This window comes from Sarcophilus harrisii, chromosome 3 (assembly GCF_902635505.1).
Source record: "Sarcophilus harrisii chromosome 3, mSarHar1.11, whole genome shotgun sequence".
In the NCBI taxonomy this organism is placed as follows: Eukaryota; Metazoa; Chordata; class Mammalia; order Dasyuromorphia; family Dasyuridae; genus Sarcophilus; species Sarcophilus harrisii.
In genome coordinates, this window is record NC_045428.1 from 146,666,560 (window position 1) to 146,685,489 (window position 18,930).

Sequence of the window (18,930 nt, forward strand, 5' to 3'; positions counted from 1 at the left end):
TTTTTTATTTACTTTTTGCTTTTAAAAACTGCTGTCACATGCCAGTTAACAAGAATTCAAAAAGGTATGGGCAGAAGTTACCATAACAATCATAGGGTTCATATGAAAAGAACAGAATACTAACAGGAAGCTAGAAGAATAAAAAAACACTCATATTACGTCACCCTCTAAGCATACAGCCATAATAATCTCTTTCTTTTGTGACTCTACCTATCATATTTCCTTCATAGCATGTAATCATCATGTGCTTTCTTTATGCTATGATCTTCTCCCATTCACTTTGAATTATAAAATATTGATACTATTGAAGGATAATTTTTAACTATCATTTATGGCTTTATCAAGCTTTAATTTTTAGGATTTTGAATTCTTATACTAGACAAGCTTATAAGAAGTTTTTTTTCTTAATTATTAAATACAGTATGTCTTCTATTAAATTGTGCATATGGAATGTTTAAAAGTCCTTAAATCTCAAATGTTCAATTTTGCTGTTCAATCTTGACATTATCTCATAACTATTCTTCATATGTTTTGTGACCTGATATATTACCTAGTCCGGGAACTACATATGATTTTGCTCTGTTTATATTTGGGATGAGATAATTATTTTTAACCCTGCTATTCCTCTCCTTTTAAATGTTATGGAACTCCAGCTCTGTCCTTTTGTAGAAGTAGGAGAGCCACAAGTGTTACATATTGCACATATGTATTAATCAGTTATGCTCATTATCCCCCTTGCTTTTATTTTCTTAAAAAACAAAACATAGGATGAGGTTGGAAAGGGATATATATATTTTTTTTTATATATTTTATTTTATTTTATTTTATTTTTTTTTTTTTTTGCTGCGGCAACTGGGGTTAAGGGATTTGCCCAGGGTCATACAGCTAGGAAGTGTTAAGTGTCTGAGGTCACATTTGAACTCAGGTCCTTCTGACTTCAAATCTGGTGCTCTATCCACTGCGCCACCTAGCTGCTCCTATTGATATATTTTTTAAAAAATCAATAGAAACCTATTTTTAAAATAAAATATATCTTGTTGGAATTTTATGTAAATAGTCAGAAATGTATAATTTTGTGCTAATCCAAGACTTAATTGGTTTATATTTTGTGGTAGAAGAGAAAGGGACTACATTGTGAACTTTGAGAATTACAATGATAATAAAAGATAAGTTCAGAATCTTTGTTTCTTTTTATAATCAAATTTATGTTAGTGGATTTAAATTGTTCAACTAAACCCGAGTTGTTACTGTGGTTACTATTTTTATTATTTCTAAGTAAGCAAGAAAATGACTGTATTTGAAGCTGATTTAGTCCAATATATGTCATTTCTATGAAACTATCTCTTTATACTTTCTCCATGACCATAATAAAGTTATTATGTACCTTTCCTTCCCAATTTTCTTCCATCTCTTCCACCCTTGCCCTAGAGATGGCTATTTCTTAAATGTTTATCTGAAATATTAACAAGAAATTTTAAATACTGGTATTATGTTTTTTTTTTCTCTCCATTTATTTGTGTCTAATGGTAGCTTTCTCTAGTGTGAGGCATGGAGGAAGGAAGGAAAAAAAGAAATTTTCATGATAACTTTGAAATTTCATGTACAATCATCTTTTTATTGTACTATGTTATGGAAATGCTTGTTTTATGCATAAATTAAAATTAAATAAATGTTGGGAACTGGGGTTCTCACACTTTCCTCCCATCACTATACTTTCAAATGATCAACTTTACTTAAGATTGGTCAAAGGGTAGAATTTTCAGATCACAAACCCATGCTGATTCTATAATGATAATCATCATCAGCATTTGATTTGATGGAGAGGGCAAAAGGAGATTTTTTTTTTTAAGTTCTGTTTTATGTTGCCCAGACCTGTATTTTTCAAAACCACATGCCTGGTTGGCTCACACTGGTGTTTATATTTGGTGGTTTTCACAAAAATGCCAAAGACTGAAAAGAGTTGTTATTGCTGTTTAAAAACAGTACTAGAAATGTTGCCAAGATATAGTTACTTTGTCCTGAATTGCTTGCAAAATGCTTTTTTCTTTTTGGTCTGAACATGTCTGTGAATTCATTTATATACAAAGAGTCCATGAACAGTCTCTCTTTCCCAGGGCAGTTCTGCATCTATTAGGTGGCTTAGAAATTTAGGGACTTTTCTTGGGGTTCTTAGATATTAAATGACTTGCCATTCTGAGTAAGAAAAGAGAATTTAACACAGGGCTTTGGATGCCCTACCTCTCCTCTTTGGCATAGATAAGTGGAAAGTATAGAAGCAATATGAAGTATCAGAGATTAACAATAATTTTATTTCCATTTTAAGATTATATTGCATGGGAACATCAATATAGCTAATCAAAAAGAAGTTTAATACTATCATTTTATCTTTCCTTCTTTTTCTTGGGTCTGGGGATTGGTAAAGAGCTGGAAAAGTGGTAAGGATTAATTTAATTATAAAATTTTACCAATCTAGATCTAATAAGGAAAAAGGCTAGCATGAATTGTGAAATAAAGATTATAGAATCAGTGAATTAGGAGAGTATTTTAAAGGAAAGTCATTTTTATTATGTCCAAGTATATAAAGTGAAAAATTAATCATTAACAGAATTACTGAGAAGAGGGATTTTGCCAAGTTTGTTTTAACAAATAGATCAGATTAATTTATAATTATAGTAAAATCCTGTTACATAAAAAGTCATTGTATTATTATCTTAATAGTTTATAATTTAGGGTACTTCTTTTAAATATAAATGCATCTGGTCACATTGTGATATTAATTTGATAATAAACTCAATTTCTTCAGAGTCTGGTTCTTCAGAGTCTGGGATGAAAAGATTAATTTCATCCCAATTCACATCAGCCTGGACTAGTGGCTTCTCCTAGAATTTAACATTCCATCTGCCCCTTCATTGCACAAGATATTTCCCCATATCTTGAATACACTGTTTCCTCAGGGTTCTTTTCCTTACCTATCAGAATCTTTACATCTTTATATTTCTTCAAAGCTTAGACTTCTTCCATGATTTTTTCAATTAGTAATGAATTATCCTTTAGTAGAACCACAAAAATGCTTATCCAAAAACCCCAGCAAGGACTTTTCATTTTATCAGGGGAAACCTTGTATATACATAGGGTTTTTAGAGTTGTTTTTCAGACAGTATTGTGCTTTCTTCCATATAGAAATCCCCATTATTCATTCAGATAAAAACTTTTCTTCAATTTACAATTTTTTAGAGTTACCTGTAATATTGAGAAATTAAGTGGCTCACCCTTGGTCATGATAATAAATATAAAGAGACAATAATCCAGGTCTATCTGATTCCAAAGTGAGCTCTCTACTCACTACACTGCTACTGCTCCTCGATACATATAATTATCTTCTTTTAATCACCTTATATTTGCTTATCTGTGAACGTGTTGTATCCCTCCAGTGAGAATGTTTCTTGAGAGGAGGGGCTACATAATTTTTGTTTTTGCATCTCTGCTGTTTGGCACAGTGCTTTTCCAAGAGCAGGTGCCGATGAATATTTGTTAATTGAATTGACATTCACACAACCCAAATTAGTGGAATCCACATTAATTTATGTTGGTAAAGAGGGGAAAGTAATGCATTTACTCTTTAGAAGTAAATTGAATCAGTTTTCAATAATTTCCCCTGTCTTTCATATTTGAAAGGTGTCCACATTTTAGTACTTTTAGTTTATTTGAGAGACAGGAGGAGATGCTCACAATCAAGACTGATGTTTTCTGATTGCTGGCAAAGAGGAAGCACAAATGAAAAGAGAAAAATTCATCTTCTGCTGTTAGTCACTTGCTGAGATCAGGCTAGGTTTTGATTTTCAGGATCCTTCTTATAAGTAACAGACTAGTTTATTCTATTCCGTTCTATTTCATTTTTTAGACAATGCAAGAGATCTTGTTCTAGAGAATTAAATAGCAGACGGTCTAAAATACACTGAAGAAATATTTTGAATTTCAACAGATTTAAGCAATCTTAAAATGTTTGTAATTATTCATTAGGAGCTAATGTCTCAATCTGTTTTTTATTTTTTGTTTGCTTTTTAGGTATGGCTGGATCTTTTAAAACCTATTGTGAAACAGATCAGAAGTAAGTATATCTATTTAACAGTGCTGGTAAATGCTGAATTAGAAGTAGCTTTCTTCTTACATAGTTAAATATAGAGTCTTAGAAGTTGGGTTTTTTGCGGGGGGAGGGGAGGTTTTTTTGGTCTCTGTCTTTCATCATCCAGAATGCTATGATCTTTGAAAATTATACTGCTTTAAATGTAACAAGTTAGCAATCAGAATTCGACTTTGCAAATCAAAAATGTCTTTGATTAGTAACTAGCACATATCATTAAGCCAAAGAGTAATTTAGTCAGAAATTTTACTTGTGCATGAGCATGTGTGTGTGTGCACACACACACACACACACATACACAGTACATACACACATGTTTATTGGCATGTATTACTGGTATCTTAGAGGAGGAGAAAGGGAATTATTCATGAATCACTTTTTAGCTCTCACCTACTATTGCCACCTCTAAATTTCATCTTTTAAAAAAAAACCTGTTTTATAGGTATTAATTAAGGTGTGAAGAGTTAAATTCATGTTTTCTTAATATCAAATATATAAACCTATGCTGCTGTTTTCTTTTTTAATTTTTATATTGAAAGCAGCTCTCCGAGAGGAGGCTTAACTTCATACTTTTCATTGAATTTGAATTTTGTGTTAGGGAGGGGAACAGAGAAGAGAAGGAACCGGATGGGAAGAGAAAGGGGCAGTAGACAGAGGTGGACAGAGAGATATGGAATGTGGGGGTTGTGGGGAGAGAGAGAAGGGCAGAAACTGGGAAGGGAGAACTTCCTTCCTAGGGAGGGAAGAGAGAGATCAACAGAAATACAGAGCATATGAGAATATGAAAAAAAAAGTTTTTTACTTCTTCCCACTCTTTTTTTTCTCTGCATTCAGAGTTAGTGACAGGTCCGAACATGGTTATTTATGGGGTTGTCTTTATGTCTCTGAGATTATATGTACAGAAGCACATATTTAGGAAACACAACAGAGTATAGGTATGATATCTGCTGTGTGTTTTCTTATAATTTAAGTTCTTACTTTGCAAAATTTAATTGGAGAAGCTATAGATGTAGAAAATGAAATACGGTCATTTAAATAACAATTATTGGTATTGTTTAGCAATTCCCTTATTGCACATGGGCAATATTAAAAAGAAAACATATCAATCTTTGTCTTAAGGAAGTTTACATTCTACAAGTGTTGTAATCAATACATGGTATTTTCACATAACATAGAAATGGTCACTTTTTTAGTGTTGTAAAAATGAGTTTTTTTTTATGAACCTCCATGAAATTCCACATAGTAAAATCTCTACTACAACATACCTTCATTGCAAAAGTAGTTTGCCCTTATTATATGCATCGCAGTAACCCTTTTGAGGAATATTTGTTTTCTCCCTCTATTTCAGATATTTTGATTTGAAATATTCTGAATTAATTTTCATAAATCGATTGGAAAAGCTCTCTGCTCAACTTTTCATGAATTTATTACTGCCACAGTATTTTATTTTTGTATTTAGAGTCTCTAGTTTTCGAATTTTTGTGAAGATGCTTTATCTTCTGTTTCTTATATCTAAATATATGTCTTATATGTCTAAAATTCTGCATTGATCACAGAAAATTAGAATCCAATGCCATGCCTCTTGTATCAGAAGAAAGCAGGGCTAAATCTTTACCACTTTTATATCCATCGAAAAATTCATATGAAGATTTTATTCACTGATACATGTTTTAATATGTGAATTTGGTTCCAACAATTAAAATCTTGGAACTGATGGGAGATTTCATATGGCTTATACAACAAAACCCTAAAAGTTGATCTGTTTTATCCAATATATTCATTTGCTATTTTATGGCAAAATCCAGAGAATAAAAACACCCTCTGTTTTACTTTTCAGTAGCATGTTCTTTCTAATATACTTGCCTGAATATTAAAATCTTTTTTGGGGGGAATTATTTTTATTTATTTAAATATTTTCCCCAATTACATTCAAAATAATTTTTTTACATTTTTTTTTGTTAAAGTTTTGAGTTCTAGGTTTTCTCCTTATCCCCACTCATAATTAAGAAACTACTTGTGAAGTTATGTAAAATTTAAATCTATTATTTATTAATTCCTTTCATATTAATTAATTAGTTTGTTTATTTAATCTCTTCCATAATCAATTTTCTCAATAGTTCTGGTTCTGCCCTTGGGGACCTTGTAAAACAATGAAAATACCCTCCCTTCTTTTTACCTCCCTTCTTCCCACACACGCAATATAAAAGATTAAGTTATTTAAAGACAGGAATGAATATCACTTTCCTATCTTCTCTTGTTCAGTTTAAATACCCTAAGTTTTTTTTTTTTTTTGCTAAGGCAATTGGGGTTAAATGACTTGCCCAGGGTCACACAGCTAGGAAGTGTTAAAGGTATGAGACCAGATTTGAACTCAGGTTGTCCTGATTTCAGGGCTAGTACTCTATCCACTGTGCCACTTAGCTGCCCCACCCTAAGTTCTTTTAATAGATAATTTAGTTTGTAAGAAAAGAAAGAACTATTTAAATCTATTTTTAACAGAAAAAATTTAAAATAATTTATTTCTATTTTCCTTCTATGTTTTTTTTCTTTATTTAAAACTATTATATATCTTATAGAATTAGCAATCTGCAAGTCATTTCTGGGACATTTTGGAAGCTTTTTTCACTTGGAAACCAAGACACTGTGAAGAGAATTTAAAGGTGACTTCCTTTCCATTTCTTTTAGGGCCAAAGCATGTTGTGGTTAAATTTGTGGTGAAATTCTTTCCACCTGACCATGCTCAACTTCAAGAAGAACTCACAAGGTTAGTGTTTTAAATGGTATTCTTTTAGGGGCAATTGTATTGTTTTTATGGTATTTACCCAACCAACATTTGCTCTTATATTTAACATACTATTTGATATATAAGAATTTTAAGTGAATTAAATGTGATTAAACTTGGGATGTTTTACATGTTTGTTGACATTCTTTCATTATGTGTTAGAACAATCTTTGTAATTCATTTCTGAAGTCCCAGTGTAATCTCAATACTATTATAGTTTTAATGTGTATTAATGAGAATAAATGTGGAGTATGGTGAATTAAGATCTTGCCTCTTGAAACAGAAAGACATAAGTTAAATCTCACTTATGATATATACTGGCTGTGTGATGGTAAATAGTTCATTTACCCTCTCAGTGCTGCTGACAATTCTGTGAGACCATCAAATTGAAAAGAAAGTTTGAATTATTGACATTTCTTCCATGGAAACTCCCTACTTTGAGGAAAACACAAATCTTGCTTTTTAAAAGTTTCATTCTGCTTTAAGGGTATCTGTGATTTCATCTACATGCATATTACTCTTGATAGTATAGATCTCTTCCCACCCATCAATACTTTCTTCTCCAATGTTTAGTCTAGTCTGCATTATGTTTTACAGGATACCTATTGATGTCTTAAAAAGAGTATATGCTCTTATCACTAGAGATGAGGGATGCTATCTTAAATTTCAATATTCTCAAAAATTTATTTTTCTACTTATTAACAAAGAGTAGGAATATTTGGTCCATGCATCTTTCAGGGTGTGTGAACATGAAGAAGCTCATTGGCCAGGAGGACATTTGATACTTTAGAGCCAGGACCATGTTTTATATAGTTCTTTCTAATTCTTCACAGTGACTATTATTTACACAATCAATGAATTGTTTACTGAATGAATAACAAAGTGTTTCTCTCTCCCACTTCCCCCTTACACACACACAGAAGTGACCACCTGATTGAATTTTATCAGTTTAAGACTAAAGAAGGCAATAATTAATGGGCCAAAATCCATGACTTGAAACGCTTGCCTTCACAATTGTCTTCTGGGGATGTTTTGACTTTTGACAAAACTCTCAATACAGATGAGAGGTGGTAAGGTTTAGCAAATACTATGGTGTATATTCCACTTCAGAAAACTTGGGTTCAAATCTTTCCTTAGAAACTCATTAGCTGTATGAACATCAGTGTATCTTTTTGTGTCTTCATTTTTTTTTTTAAAACTAGAAGAAGACAGTAGGCCTCTTGTGGTACTCTGATGAGATAATGTACGTCAAGAGATTTGCAAAAACTTTATTATGTTATATATAAATGATAAGTTTTTATCATTGTTATTGTTTGGAGGGTAACTCTTTGGACAGCCTCAGGTCATTTTAGAGGGAAACTTCCCACTAATCCCTTCTTACATTGTAACTACATTTTACTATCTTTGATGATATTATATGACTTGTAATAAATAGCTGTTATCGACATATTGTAAGAGTTAGTCAGCAAGCATTTATTAAGCACTTACTGTGTGCCAGGCATTATACTAAATACCAAGGGTACAAAGTAAGACAAAAAGCTGCTCATATGTTTAAGGGACTTACATTTTACTGGAGGGACTACAAGTGAAAAACTGTATATATAAAAAAAAAATATATATATATATGGTATACACAGAGTAGATGAGATAGGTATTGTCACAAATGAGTGAAAAAAAGCATTTTGTGATGTAGGTTTGTTTTTACCAGTTCCCACGATCCTTCTTTACTTTTCATTGTACTCTTGGCTCAGTTTATGAGGTTTGGGAGAAAAAATTATATGGCATCCATTATTCTTTTTTTATGGTCACGTTTGAGCATTCCTTTTTTGGGGAGAGAAAAGGAGAAAAATCCTGTTCAATGTGAATGGCTTTTTTCTATTTTTCCCCTATAGAGTTTCTTGGTTTCTACAACTTTGTACACCCTATTGTCATCAAACCAAACTGTGTGAGTATTGTGCCAGCTTCTTTATCAGAACAGATAAATATCTGTAGTTCTACATTCTCAAACTGAAGGTATTAAGTTTGCCTTCTTCCAGTTCTCTCATTAAGAAGAAAAAAAATTTCTCATGAGAAAATTCTTCTAGTACAGTGTAAAATAAAACTGATCTGAAATGTCTGATCTATTAAAATTTGATGACAACAACCAACTGGTGTTATAAGGTAAATAACTTCTGCTCAATTTCTCAAAATGTTCACTGCCAGATTCCCACATCAGCAAAATCAGACCATAAAGCTATTAAGACATAGCTTATTTTTTCACTGTGAGGATTTCATGGTGCTTTCAGTGTCCTAAGTATAAACTACATAAGACAACTAAGGAGGCATTAAAATTGAGCTGAATATGAACTTTTCTAATTGTGCCACTAATCTTCCAGTCATCCAAGAATTGTGTCACACTTCCCATTTACACAGATATAAAATGGAATGGGTTGAACTTTTCTATTAAACATGAAAAAGTAAAATTTCTTCATCTTTATTAAATAGCACATTCCATATGCTTGAAAATCTATAGGTCCCTAGTGTCTAAAAGGGAAAACAGGAAAAATAGATATATAAAACTATTTGCATTTTTTTTTTAATTTTTAAAAGCTCATTTTCCCCTCATTATGGAATGCTGAGTCATTTCTTCTGTGTTGACCAGCCTTGGCAGATTTCTTTGTGCAAAGTATCTTGCTTTCTGTCACAGGGAGCATATTTTCCTTAAAACAGTTACTGATCTCCTCTCCAGCTGGCTATGAATTTACTTGTGAATGGGGCGGATACTATTTGAAGTGGCTGTTGCAGCTTTGCTGACAGATTGAAGAATCAAGTGTTTGCTGTTGTTTTTTCAAACTAAACAGAGAAGTTAGGAAGTTCTTCTGTGCAACACACATAGCAAAAAAAGGCTCAGAAATTAGATAAGGCCTTCCATGCAAAGCTAATTAAAATAGAAATTTTAAAAGGAAATGTATCAAAATGAGTGTTACTATGACTGTTAGAGTCCATTTTTCCTACTCAAATTAAGAAGAGAAGGCAATTCTGAGTTATCACCACCCAAGCCTGATATTTAAGGTTTAATTCTTCTAGAATGACATGTCATCTGGAATGATTCATCAGGATAATGTGATATTATACAAATAAAAAAACCCATTCAGTTCTTCCTAAGTTCCTTCCATTCAGTTCCTTCCATTCAGTTCTTACTAAGAATTCAGTTCTGAGTTCTCATTCATTGTGTCAAAATCAATCAGCAAATGTTTATTCAATATTTATTTCCCAAACATTAGGGATACAATTGGGAGGTAGTCTCTATCCTTAAGGAACTTTTTGTTCTGTTGGGGTGAGAGAGTGGAATGCAGCCATTATCCACAGGCAGGTAATTATGAGATATATTCAAAATTAATATAAAATGATGGAGGGAGGGGTCAGACCAACAAGTAGGTGAATAAGCAAAGGAAAATCTTCAGAGTCCTAAGGATTTTGTTCTTTAGTATCTTAAGTCGTTTCAAATTATATGGGAAATATTAGTGATCTTTTTAGAACCATGGGTTTCATTGAGAATATTTATTCCCACAATCAAGATTTTGGAAGACTGGCATTAGAGTGGGAGCGATACCTGCCAGATTCTTGAAAAACAGGAATCTCCAGGAAGCCTACAACAGCTCCGTAGTATTCTCCAGTTTGCTCACTCCATTGCCAGCATTGACCAGAGTGCCCCACCTATGGCTGAGCAATCTGAGCTCCTACTGATATGATCAGACACAGTCAGACACATGTACTTTGACTCTGACTTTGTCACTTTGGTCCCCTTCAAGAATGAAGGACAATCACCAGTGAGCTATTTATACCCAGACCCAACAGACATCCATCTTAGACTCAAAATCATTTAGAGAAGGAAACTTTGGAGTTTTAGTGTATATTTGTGGAGAACACTATAGTACTTTTAAAACAGAAAATAGTGATTTCCACTTTACATTGAAAAAGAATCTTACAGTGTCACAAACCAAACCAAACCAAACCAAACAAGAAAAATCGTCCAAAAAAAATTGGTCTGGGAAGAGAATGGAAATTGCTTTCTTTAAAACAAGGCACCTGGTCCTCTAAAAAGGCATGCTTTCAAAACCAGATAGTACTTACAGCCTACATAATGACTACTTCCAAAGATCAGCAAAGCCTGTGATTCTCCCCATATTCTTTTCTTGATCACTTATTTGTAAAAGTGAGGCTGGTGATTTTGTACAGCCCTCTCTCACTTAAATCCAATTTGCTTACTCATATGTGCAAAAATATTAGTGGCAGCCATTTTTGCAATAGCAAGAAACTGGAAACTGAGTAGCTGCCCATCAGTTGGAGAATGGCTGAATAAATTATAGTATATGAATGCTATGGAATATTGTTGTTCTATAAGAAACAATCAGCAAGATGGTTTCAGAGAGGCTTGGAAAGACTTGCAGAAACTTATGCCAAGTGAAATGAGCAGAACCAGGAGATCTTTATACACATCAACAACAAGATGATGTGATGATCAATTCTAATGGATTCAGATCTCTTCAACAATGAGATGATTGAGGCCAGTTCCAATGATCTTGTGATGAAGAAAGCCATCTATTCCCAGAGAGAGGACTGTGGGGACTGAGTGGATCACAACATAGCATTTTCACACTTTTTGTTGTTGTTTGCTTGCATTTTTTTTTCTCATTTTTTTTTCCTTTTTGATCTGATTTTTCTTGTGCTCCAAGATAATTGTATAAATATGTATGCATATATCGGATTTAACATATATTTTACCATGTTTAATAGATATTGAATTACTTGCCATAGGGGATGGGAGAAGGGGGAAAAATTGGAATGCAAAGTTTTGCAAGGGTCAATGTTATATGCATATGTTTTGAAAATAAAAAGCTTTAATAAAAAAATCCAATTTACTTGTAAGTCATGGTATCACTTTTCTAATATTATGGTCATCTTCACAAATGATGGACAAACAACATTTATAAAAACATAAGATGTATATTTTTTCATTACTTTTTAAAATAATATTTTACTTTTCCAGATACATGTAAAGATAGTTTTCAACATAAATGCTATAGTATTTGAAATGTAAGATTGTTAGAACAATAAGGTCCTCTGTTTTTTTATTTGGAAAAAAATGGTCATGTAATGTGAATTTCAATTTATCAAAATGGTGATATCTTTTTTTTAAATGTTATCTAAAAAGAAATATTGTACTATATTGTATTCCTCTTCCTTCCCCTTTGTCTTTGTACTATATAGTACGACATGTACTCCTGAGTTTGCTTTGTTCATATTCTATTTCTTTTGCTTCTTCATTTTCTTTCTTAATATAATCCTGAACAGAATTTATATGTGTATATCTGTGTAAAATGTTGATAATAGGAGAATTTTGAAGAACTACCCTTGAATCTTAAAATTGGCCTTGGGACACATTTAGCAGTGGGCATTAGGAGACATGATTTCAAGTTTTTATTTGAAATTACTGAGGGAACAAATCATGGAGAAGAGGCTCACCTTCCTCATTATCATGGGCAGAAACTACTGACTAGCCACTAGTGATGGTAAGATAGGTAATATGACAGGTGAATGTAAGATCCCTAGAAGTGACAGTATGGCCCTCAATGTCATCATCTGGAAAAGCATCTCTTATAGAGAAAGGGTCAGTCATCCCCACCAGCTGCCAAACAATTTATTCTGGCTGAAACAATAAGATACCCAGAAGAAGAAAAAGGAGACATTATGTACCAGGTGAGTCAAATCACCACCACAATTTTGACCACCATTTTCTCTCAAATGCCAATGGAAACAGACTCTGAAACCTTGAGAATAACCATGCATCTTGCTTATTTCTGTTAGTTTTCATCTTGGGAAGTAAGCCCTGTGATACTAGTACTGGACCTATCTCTGTCATTTGCCAATTACCTGATTTTGTGAAAGTTTTTTTTCACATTTTGGAGTTTCTGTTACTTGATATGTAAAATAATTTTGTATAGCTTATCAGGATCAAATGAGATAAATTATAATTCTGTATCATGGTTTTAGAATTGGAATTGACTTCAGAGACCACCTAATCCAACTCTTCCTTTTATAAAAAGAAAAATTGAGCTCTTAGGAGATTCCTAAGGTCACACAGATAGTGTTAGATCTATTGTTAGAGAAAGGATCATGAAAGAGGCATATAGGTATAAGCTATGATTTTTAAGGAAGATAGATACTTTTGTTGTCATTATTCATATGTAGAATCCAATTACAATAAATATCAAGTCTAAATTATTCTTTGTTTTTGGTTTGGCCTTTAAGTTCAAGAATTTTTTTTTACTGTTTTCCCTTGCTTTCTTTCCAACTGTGCGGAGGACATGTTGCCAAGGGAGCATCTAATCTTAGTGTCTCTTTCCCGGGGCTTGATTGATTCATGTGTTCCCATCTGTATTGTAGGTACCTGTTTGCTCTGCAGGTGAAGCAGGACCTGGCTCAGGGCAGGCTAACATGCAATGAAACCAGTGCTGCACTTTTGATCTCACACATTGTACAATGTAAGTCTTAATTCTTTTCCTTTAAAAATTACATGAGGAAAGATCCAGGAATTAGGCATGTATTCTTTTTTGCTCTTCTTACGTGGTCTCTATAAGGGTGTGTGTGTGTGTGTGTGTGTGTGTGTGTGTGTGTGTAACTACATGGACAATCACTGTGAGCATCACAAATGTCTTTTAATGGGATGAAGTAAAATTAAATGAACATTAAAATTTCAAATCTATATTCTGATGTTTCTTTGATTTCTTTAAATCTATGCCCCACAATTCTAAGAAAAATATTTGAAAATTGACAAATTATTTGTATTATTTGACTGGGTCCTTCTTTTAGTATTGCTCTTAGTTATTTGTCATAATCACTATTAAAGCAAATACCACCAATTCATCCTCTCATTTTATATTGACTAAAGTGAAACAGGACACTTACAATAACAGCATGAGATAGTGATTTCTGATGGTAGGTATTTAAATTAATCTTTATCTAGAAATGTTAGAAATAAGATTCTAGCCATTCCCATTCCTACTGTTAGTCTGTTAGAACTATTTTTAATCAGATGACTTTAAATTACAGGTATTTGAAGTGGAATGCATGCCTTCTGTTTTTAGGAACGTCACTATAAAAATCAAATGTGAAGCATTTAAGCTTCACCAAAAAAAGATCCAAGTTGTCTTATCTTAACATTTTTGATTACCTTTATATAAAATGTAGTATTCTCTGTTCAGCACTGCCAGATATAAATTACTTGCCCAAATTAAGAAGCTTGCCTTGGTTTTAGAGAGTCATGTCTTTGTCAATGATATGAAAAACTCATTGTATTTACCAATTAGATGTGATATTTGAAAGAACTTTTTCTTAATCTTGTCCTTGGGCAGTTGCTGACTTCTGTTCATTTAAATTGCCTTTTTACTTCATGTCAATCAGTCAATATTTATTTGGCATTGAGTGTATTTAGTGAGTGCTAGGTACATTCTCTTTTTTTGTTTAGGGCAGTCATGAAAACAAACAAACAGTCACCTCAGGGATTTTCTGTATTACTTATGGTTTCACATTTGGTGATATTTTGTGTTTCAAAAGAAAATTTATTCCATCTTGTATGTGCCAATCATATATATATATATATATATATATATATATATATATATATATAGTAATAGAAACAGGGGATGTTTTAGCATAAAGTTTATTCCTTTCCTTCTGTTTTGGAGTCCCTCAACTCAAATGATTTATTACTCACTCCTCCTATATAATATGAAGTTTAAAAACATGACTTTCCTAACTAAGTAGTAACTTCTTGAAAAATTACTGAAGCATCTTTTTTTTTTCTTCTATTTTTTTCTTTGGAAGAAAAGAGAGCTTGTAATGGTTTGGTAGGAAAGGGAGAAGAATATTCTTCCCTTTCCACATGGATTTCATACTTTTTTTTTCCCTCGGAAAGATATTCTAAATTATTTTTTCTACTGCTCTAGAAAGACTTCCATGAATTTCATTCATCTGAGGAATAACTATCTAAAATGTTTTTCATTGTTTTAACACAGAATTCCTAAGCACTGTTAAATATAATGAAACTCACCTGTGTATAAAGAAACCAGAGAATTCACAAAGCTCCAGAGAATCTCTTTTTTTCCCTCTTTACTAATCTTCTAAGGATCCAATGTGGTACTAAAAATCTCTTGCAAATCTTGTGTTCTCTGAAGGAAATTATATCTGGGAGTTGAGGTACTTATAGTTCTGTATATTTAGCACTTAGTCATGAAAAAATATACATTTTTATCCTTTTATTATCATTGAGAATCTATAGCTTAAATATAGTTTAAGGTGGCATCCTTTGTATTTCCAGAAGTACTGAATAATTTAAAGGGAAAAAATCCCCAGCAAACATTCATCTGGTTGGTTTAGATTGTAAGGTACCATTCGTTACTGCAGAGGTGGAGAGTGCCTACAAATATATGGCCTAGTTCCCATAAGATTACCAGAAAGAATATGAAGCTTATCATGAGTTGAGTTTGGCCACAAAAACCAAACCAAACCACTAAAAAGCTATTTTTAAAAAAATTAAAATTATCAGGAAAAGAAGGATCTAGGAAAGAATTGGACTGATATTCCTGGTGTGTGAAGTTATGATTATAACCAATGATATGGGGAATAAAGCTGCTCAGTTATTATTTTCCTACTCTTTTCTCTGTCAAAGAAAATAATTTTTGGATTAGAAAAGACAGGTCTAAAATTACCATCTAGGATAAGTGGAGAGATAATAAGAGAGCACCTATTGCATTTGATGAATTCAATTGATCAAGTCCCACAGAACTACATCCCAGGCTCCTAAAAGAATTGGCAGAGGTGATTGCTAACACATTGATATTTCTGTTATACGCTATAACTGTGCCATGCTTCCACTCAGATATTTTAAATGCCTTTTTTTTTTTTTTTTTTTGGTCTCTGGAATGTAACACAAAATCCTCATCCTGGCATATAAAGCCCCTATAATCTAGCTCTTATCTATTTTCCAGTTTTATTTCATATTATACAGTTTTACACATTCTCCTTTTCAGGCAATTCAGCCTATTATTCCAATTATATGTGATATTTCATTTTGTTTCCCCCATTCCTTTCCATAACTGGTTCCTATGTCTGGAATCCATTCCTACCTCATTTAATCTCTGGTTCCTTTCAAAGTACAGCTGAGGTGCTATCTCCTACATAAGATTTTCCCTTCATCATCCCTAGTTATAAATACTTTTATCTTTTAAAAATATTATTCCTCTATAAGTATTTTGTATCTACTTTCATTTACATTGTATCTCATCTCTATAGAATGTAGACTGTATGGTCCTGGAGGGAAACAGTAGTATTTTTCTCCTTTGCATTACCAGAGCCTCATCCAGTATCACATTTACTTAATAAATGCTGAATTGAATTGAATTGAATTGCTGAATTAACATCTGTGATCATTGAAAGATTATAGAGATCAAATGAGTTCTAGGTGGACTGGAAAAGACAAATGCTTCACTTTTCAGAAAGAGTAAATAAGAGTTGCTAACATTTGTGTAGTACTTGAGGAAGAGGCCATTGAGTTAAATTTGAGTCTTGGCTAAATTCTAGAATATATCACTAGAAAACACAATGACACCTGAGGGGTAACATGCTTTCATCAGGAACAGGTTTATTTTCACATCATTTTTCTTTTATTTTAACAGGGATACTAGATTTGTAAACTAGGGGGATGTTATAGCTACAATGTACCTGCGTTTTATACAAACTTGGGACAAAGTTTCTCCATGCTATTTTTGTAGAAAAGATGAAGCAATGTTGGCTACAGAGTTAATACAGTTAGTTGGCTTTGAAAGATAGGGAAATACCTGGGCTCAAAGACTATTCAATGATGTCTCAAAGTCACCTCAGATTGGAGTGATCCAGGAATCTGTGGCTAACATTTTTTTATCTGTATGCTAATTCATATCTTTATCAATGGCTTCAATAAAGCATAAATGGATATTTACAAAACTTGCAAATAAGAAAAATTGAAACAAATAGCAAAAACATTGAAAGGTAGAAGATCTAAAAAGTTTTGACAAACTAGAACATTGGGCTGGATTTATTATAAGACAAACTTCACAAAAAATTAATGATGAAAATGTTTGTTTCCAGCTGCATATCCCATAGGTATTTCAGTTTGACCCAAACCTTACCATAAGCATAGTTAGACTTTGGAAAAGATATGGAAGTTTTTTTGGATTGTAGACTGAGATAATAGAACAATATGTTATGATAGCTAAAATTACTAATGTATGTTATACATTTATTTCCTATGACATATTGTTTGCCATTTAGGAGATGAGGGAAGAGAAAGGCAAAAATTTGAAACTCAAAATATTTCAAAAAGTGAATGTTGAAAATTGTCTTTATGTGTAATTGGAAAAAATACTATAAGTCTGTATGTTAAAAAAGGGGGAAACTAGAATCCAAAAAAAAATAAATAAAATTACTGATATAATTTTGGGCTACATTGAGAAAGATAATGTCCATTTGATTAAAGAACATTTTATCGGCTAAGCTGGTGAGCATCTAGAAGATGACAGTGAAGGGCTTTGAAATTTGTTGGATAAATAGGGACTTTTTTAATAGGGAGACTAGAAGGCTTTGGGTACTGGTGAGGAGGAGGAGATATCTGTTTTAAAGTATAAAAGAATTGTCACTTAGAAGAGGGATTAAAATTTCCTTTTAAAAAATTGGCTTGGTTTGGGTTTTGAATTTATTTTGGGCAATGTCCTATTAGAAAGCCATCTAAAAGCAGAATAATTTCCTTGAAGAAGAGTGGGTTTCTACCATTTGTTGGATTGTTAGATGGAATTTATTCATGCTTTACTGTTAAAAACAGAAATTATTTGCCACAATTTTCTACTTCTCATAATTCTTTGGCTTCTCTCTTATTCTAGTCTTTCATGTAGCTGTGGTCCTTCTCCTAAAGGCAGAAGCCTCTTATTTATGTATTCGATCATATTTCTTTTTATAGTTATTGGCATATCTCTTTAATTATCTTTTCCCTTTCCCTAATCTTCATTATCTCCATTTCCACTACTTTCTTCTTGGCTATATACAAATGCCCAAGTCTTCCTATTCTTCAAAAGTTCATACTACATCTAACTCCCTATCACAAACTAGCATCTTATATTTCTTCTTTCTTCCGAAGCCAACTCATAGCAAAACCTGTTTTATACTCTTTGCCTCCATTTCCTCTATATTCAGTCATTCATTTCTCATCACAGCTTGGATTTCACAGCTCATATTTCAACTAAAACTTCTCTCATCTTTCTCTTGTGTTATTGATCTCTCAATTATAAAATCTAACTGCCCTTTCTTACCTATTATTCTTTTTGAACTCTGTAGTATTTGGCCTTTCCTCTTGGAATTTTGTGATCTTAATTCTCCTCCTATCTGTCTGACTACAACTTCTCACTCTCTTTTGCTGAGTCTCCCTTCATGTTCTGTCTCCTAACTTTGGGTGTCCCCTAAGACTCTTTCTTTGTTTTTTTTTTTCCTTTCAAAATTTGAATCCTTCCTTCCTTCCTTCCTTCCTTCCTTCCTTCCTTCCTTCCTTCCTTCCTTCCTTCCTTCCTTCCTTCCTTCCTTCCTTCCTTCCTTCTTCCCTCCCTCTCTTCTTTTCTCCTTCCCTTCTTTCTTTCCTCCTTCCCTTCTTCCTTCCCTTCTTTCTTTCCTCCTTCCCTTCTTCCTTCCCTCCTTTCCTTCCCTCCCTCCCTCTCTTCCTCCCTCCCTTTCCCCTTTTTCTCCTTTCCCCTTCCTTTTTTTTTTCCCTTCTCTTTCCCTCCTTCCTTCTTTCCCTCTCTTCTTCCCTCCCTTCCTTCTTTCCCTCTCTCCTTCCCTCCCTTCCTTCTTTCTCTCTCTTCTTCCCTCCCTTCCTTCTTTCCCTCTCTCCTTCCTTCCTTCCTTCCTTCCTTCCTTCCTTCCTTCCTTCCTTCCTTCCTTCCCT

The 18,930-nt window shown here is 33.0% G+C and overlaps 1 protein-coding gene across 3 annotated transcripts in view; it reads left to right on the forward strand.

The window, feature by feature from the left end:
• FARP1 (FERM, ARH/RhoGEF and pleckstrin domain protein 1) overlaps positions 1-18,930 on the forward strand; it is a 308,923-nt gene that overhangs the window by 194,036 nt on the left and 95,957 nt on the right. For all 3 annotated transcript variants that reach the window (XM_031958582.1, XM_031958581.1, XM_023500517.2), the window contains exons 4-6: positions 4,066-4,108; positions 6,827-6,905; positions 13,350-13,447. In XM_031958582.1, the coding sequence (XP_031814442.1) occupies positions 4,066-4,108; positions 6,827-6,905; positions 13,350-13,447 (220 nt within the window). The remainder of the gene's footprint in view (positions 1-4,065; positions 4,109-6,826; positions 6,906-13,349; positions 13,448-18,930) is intronic.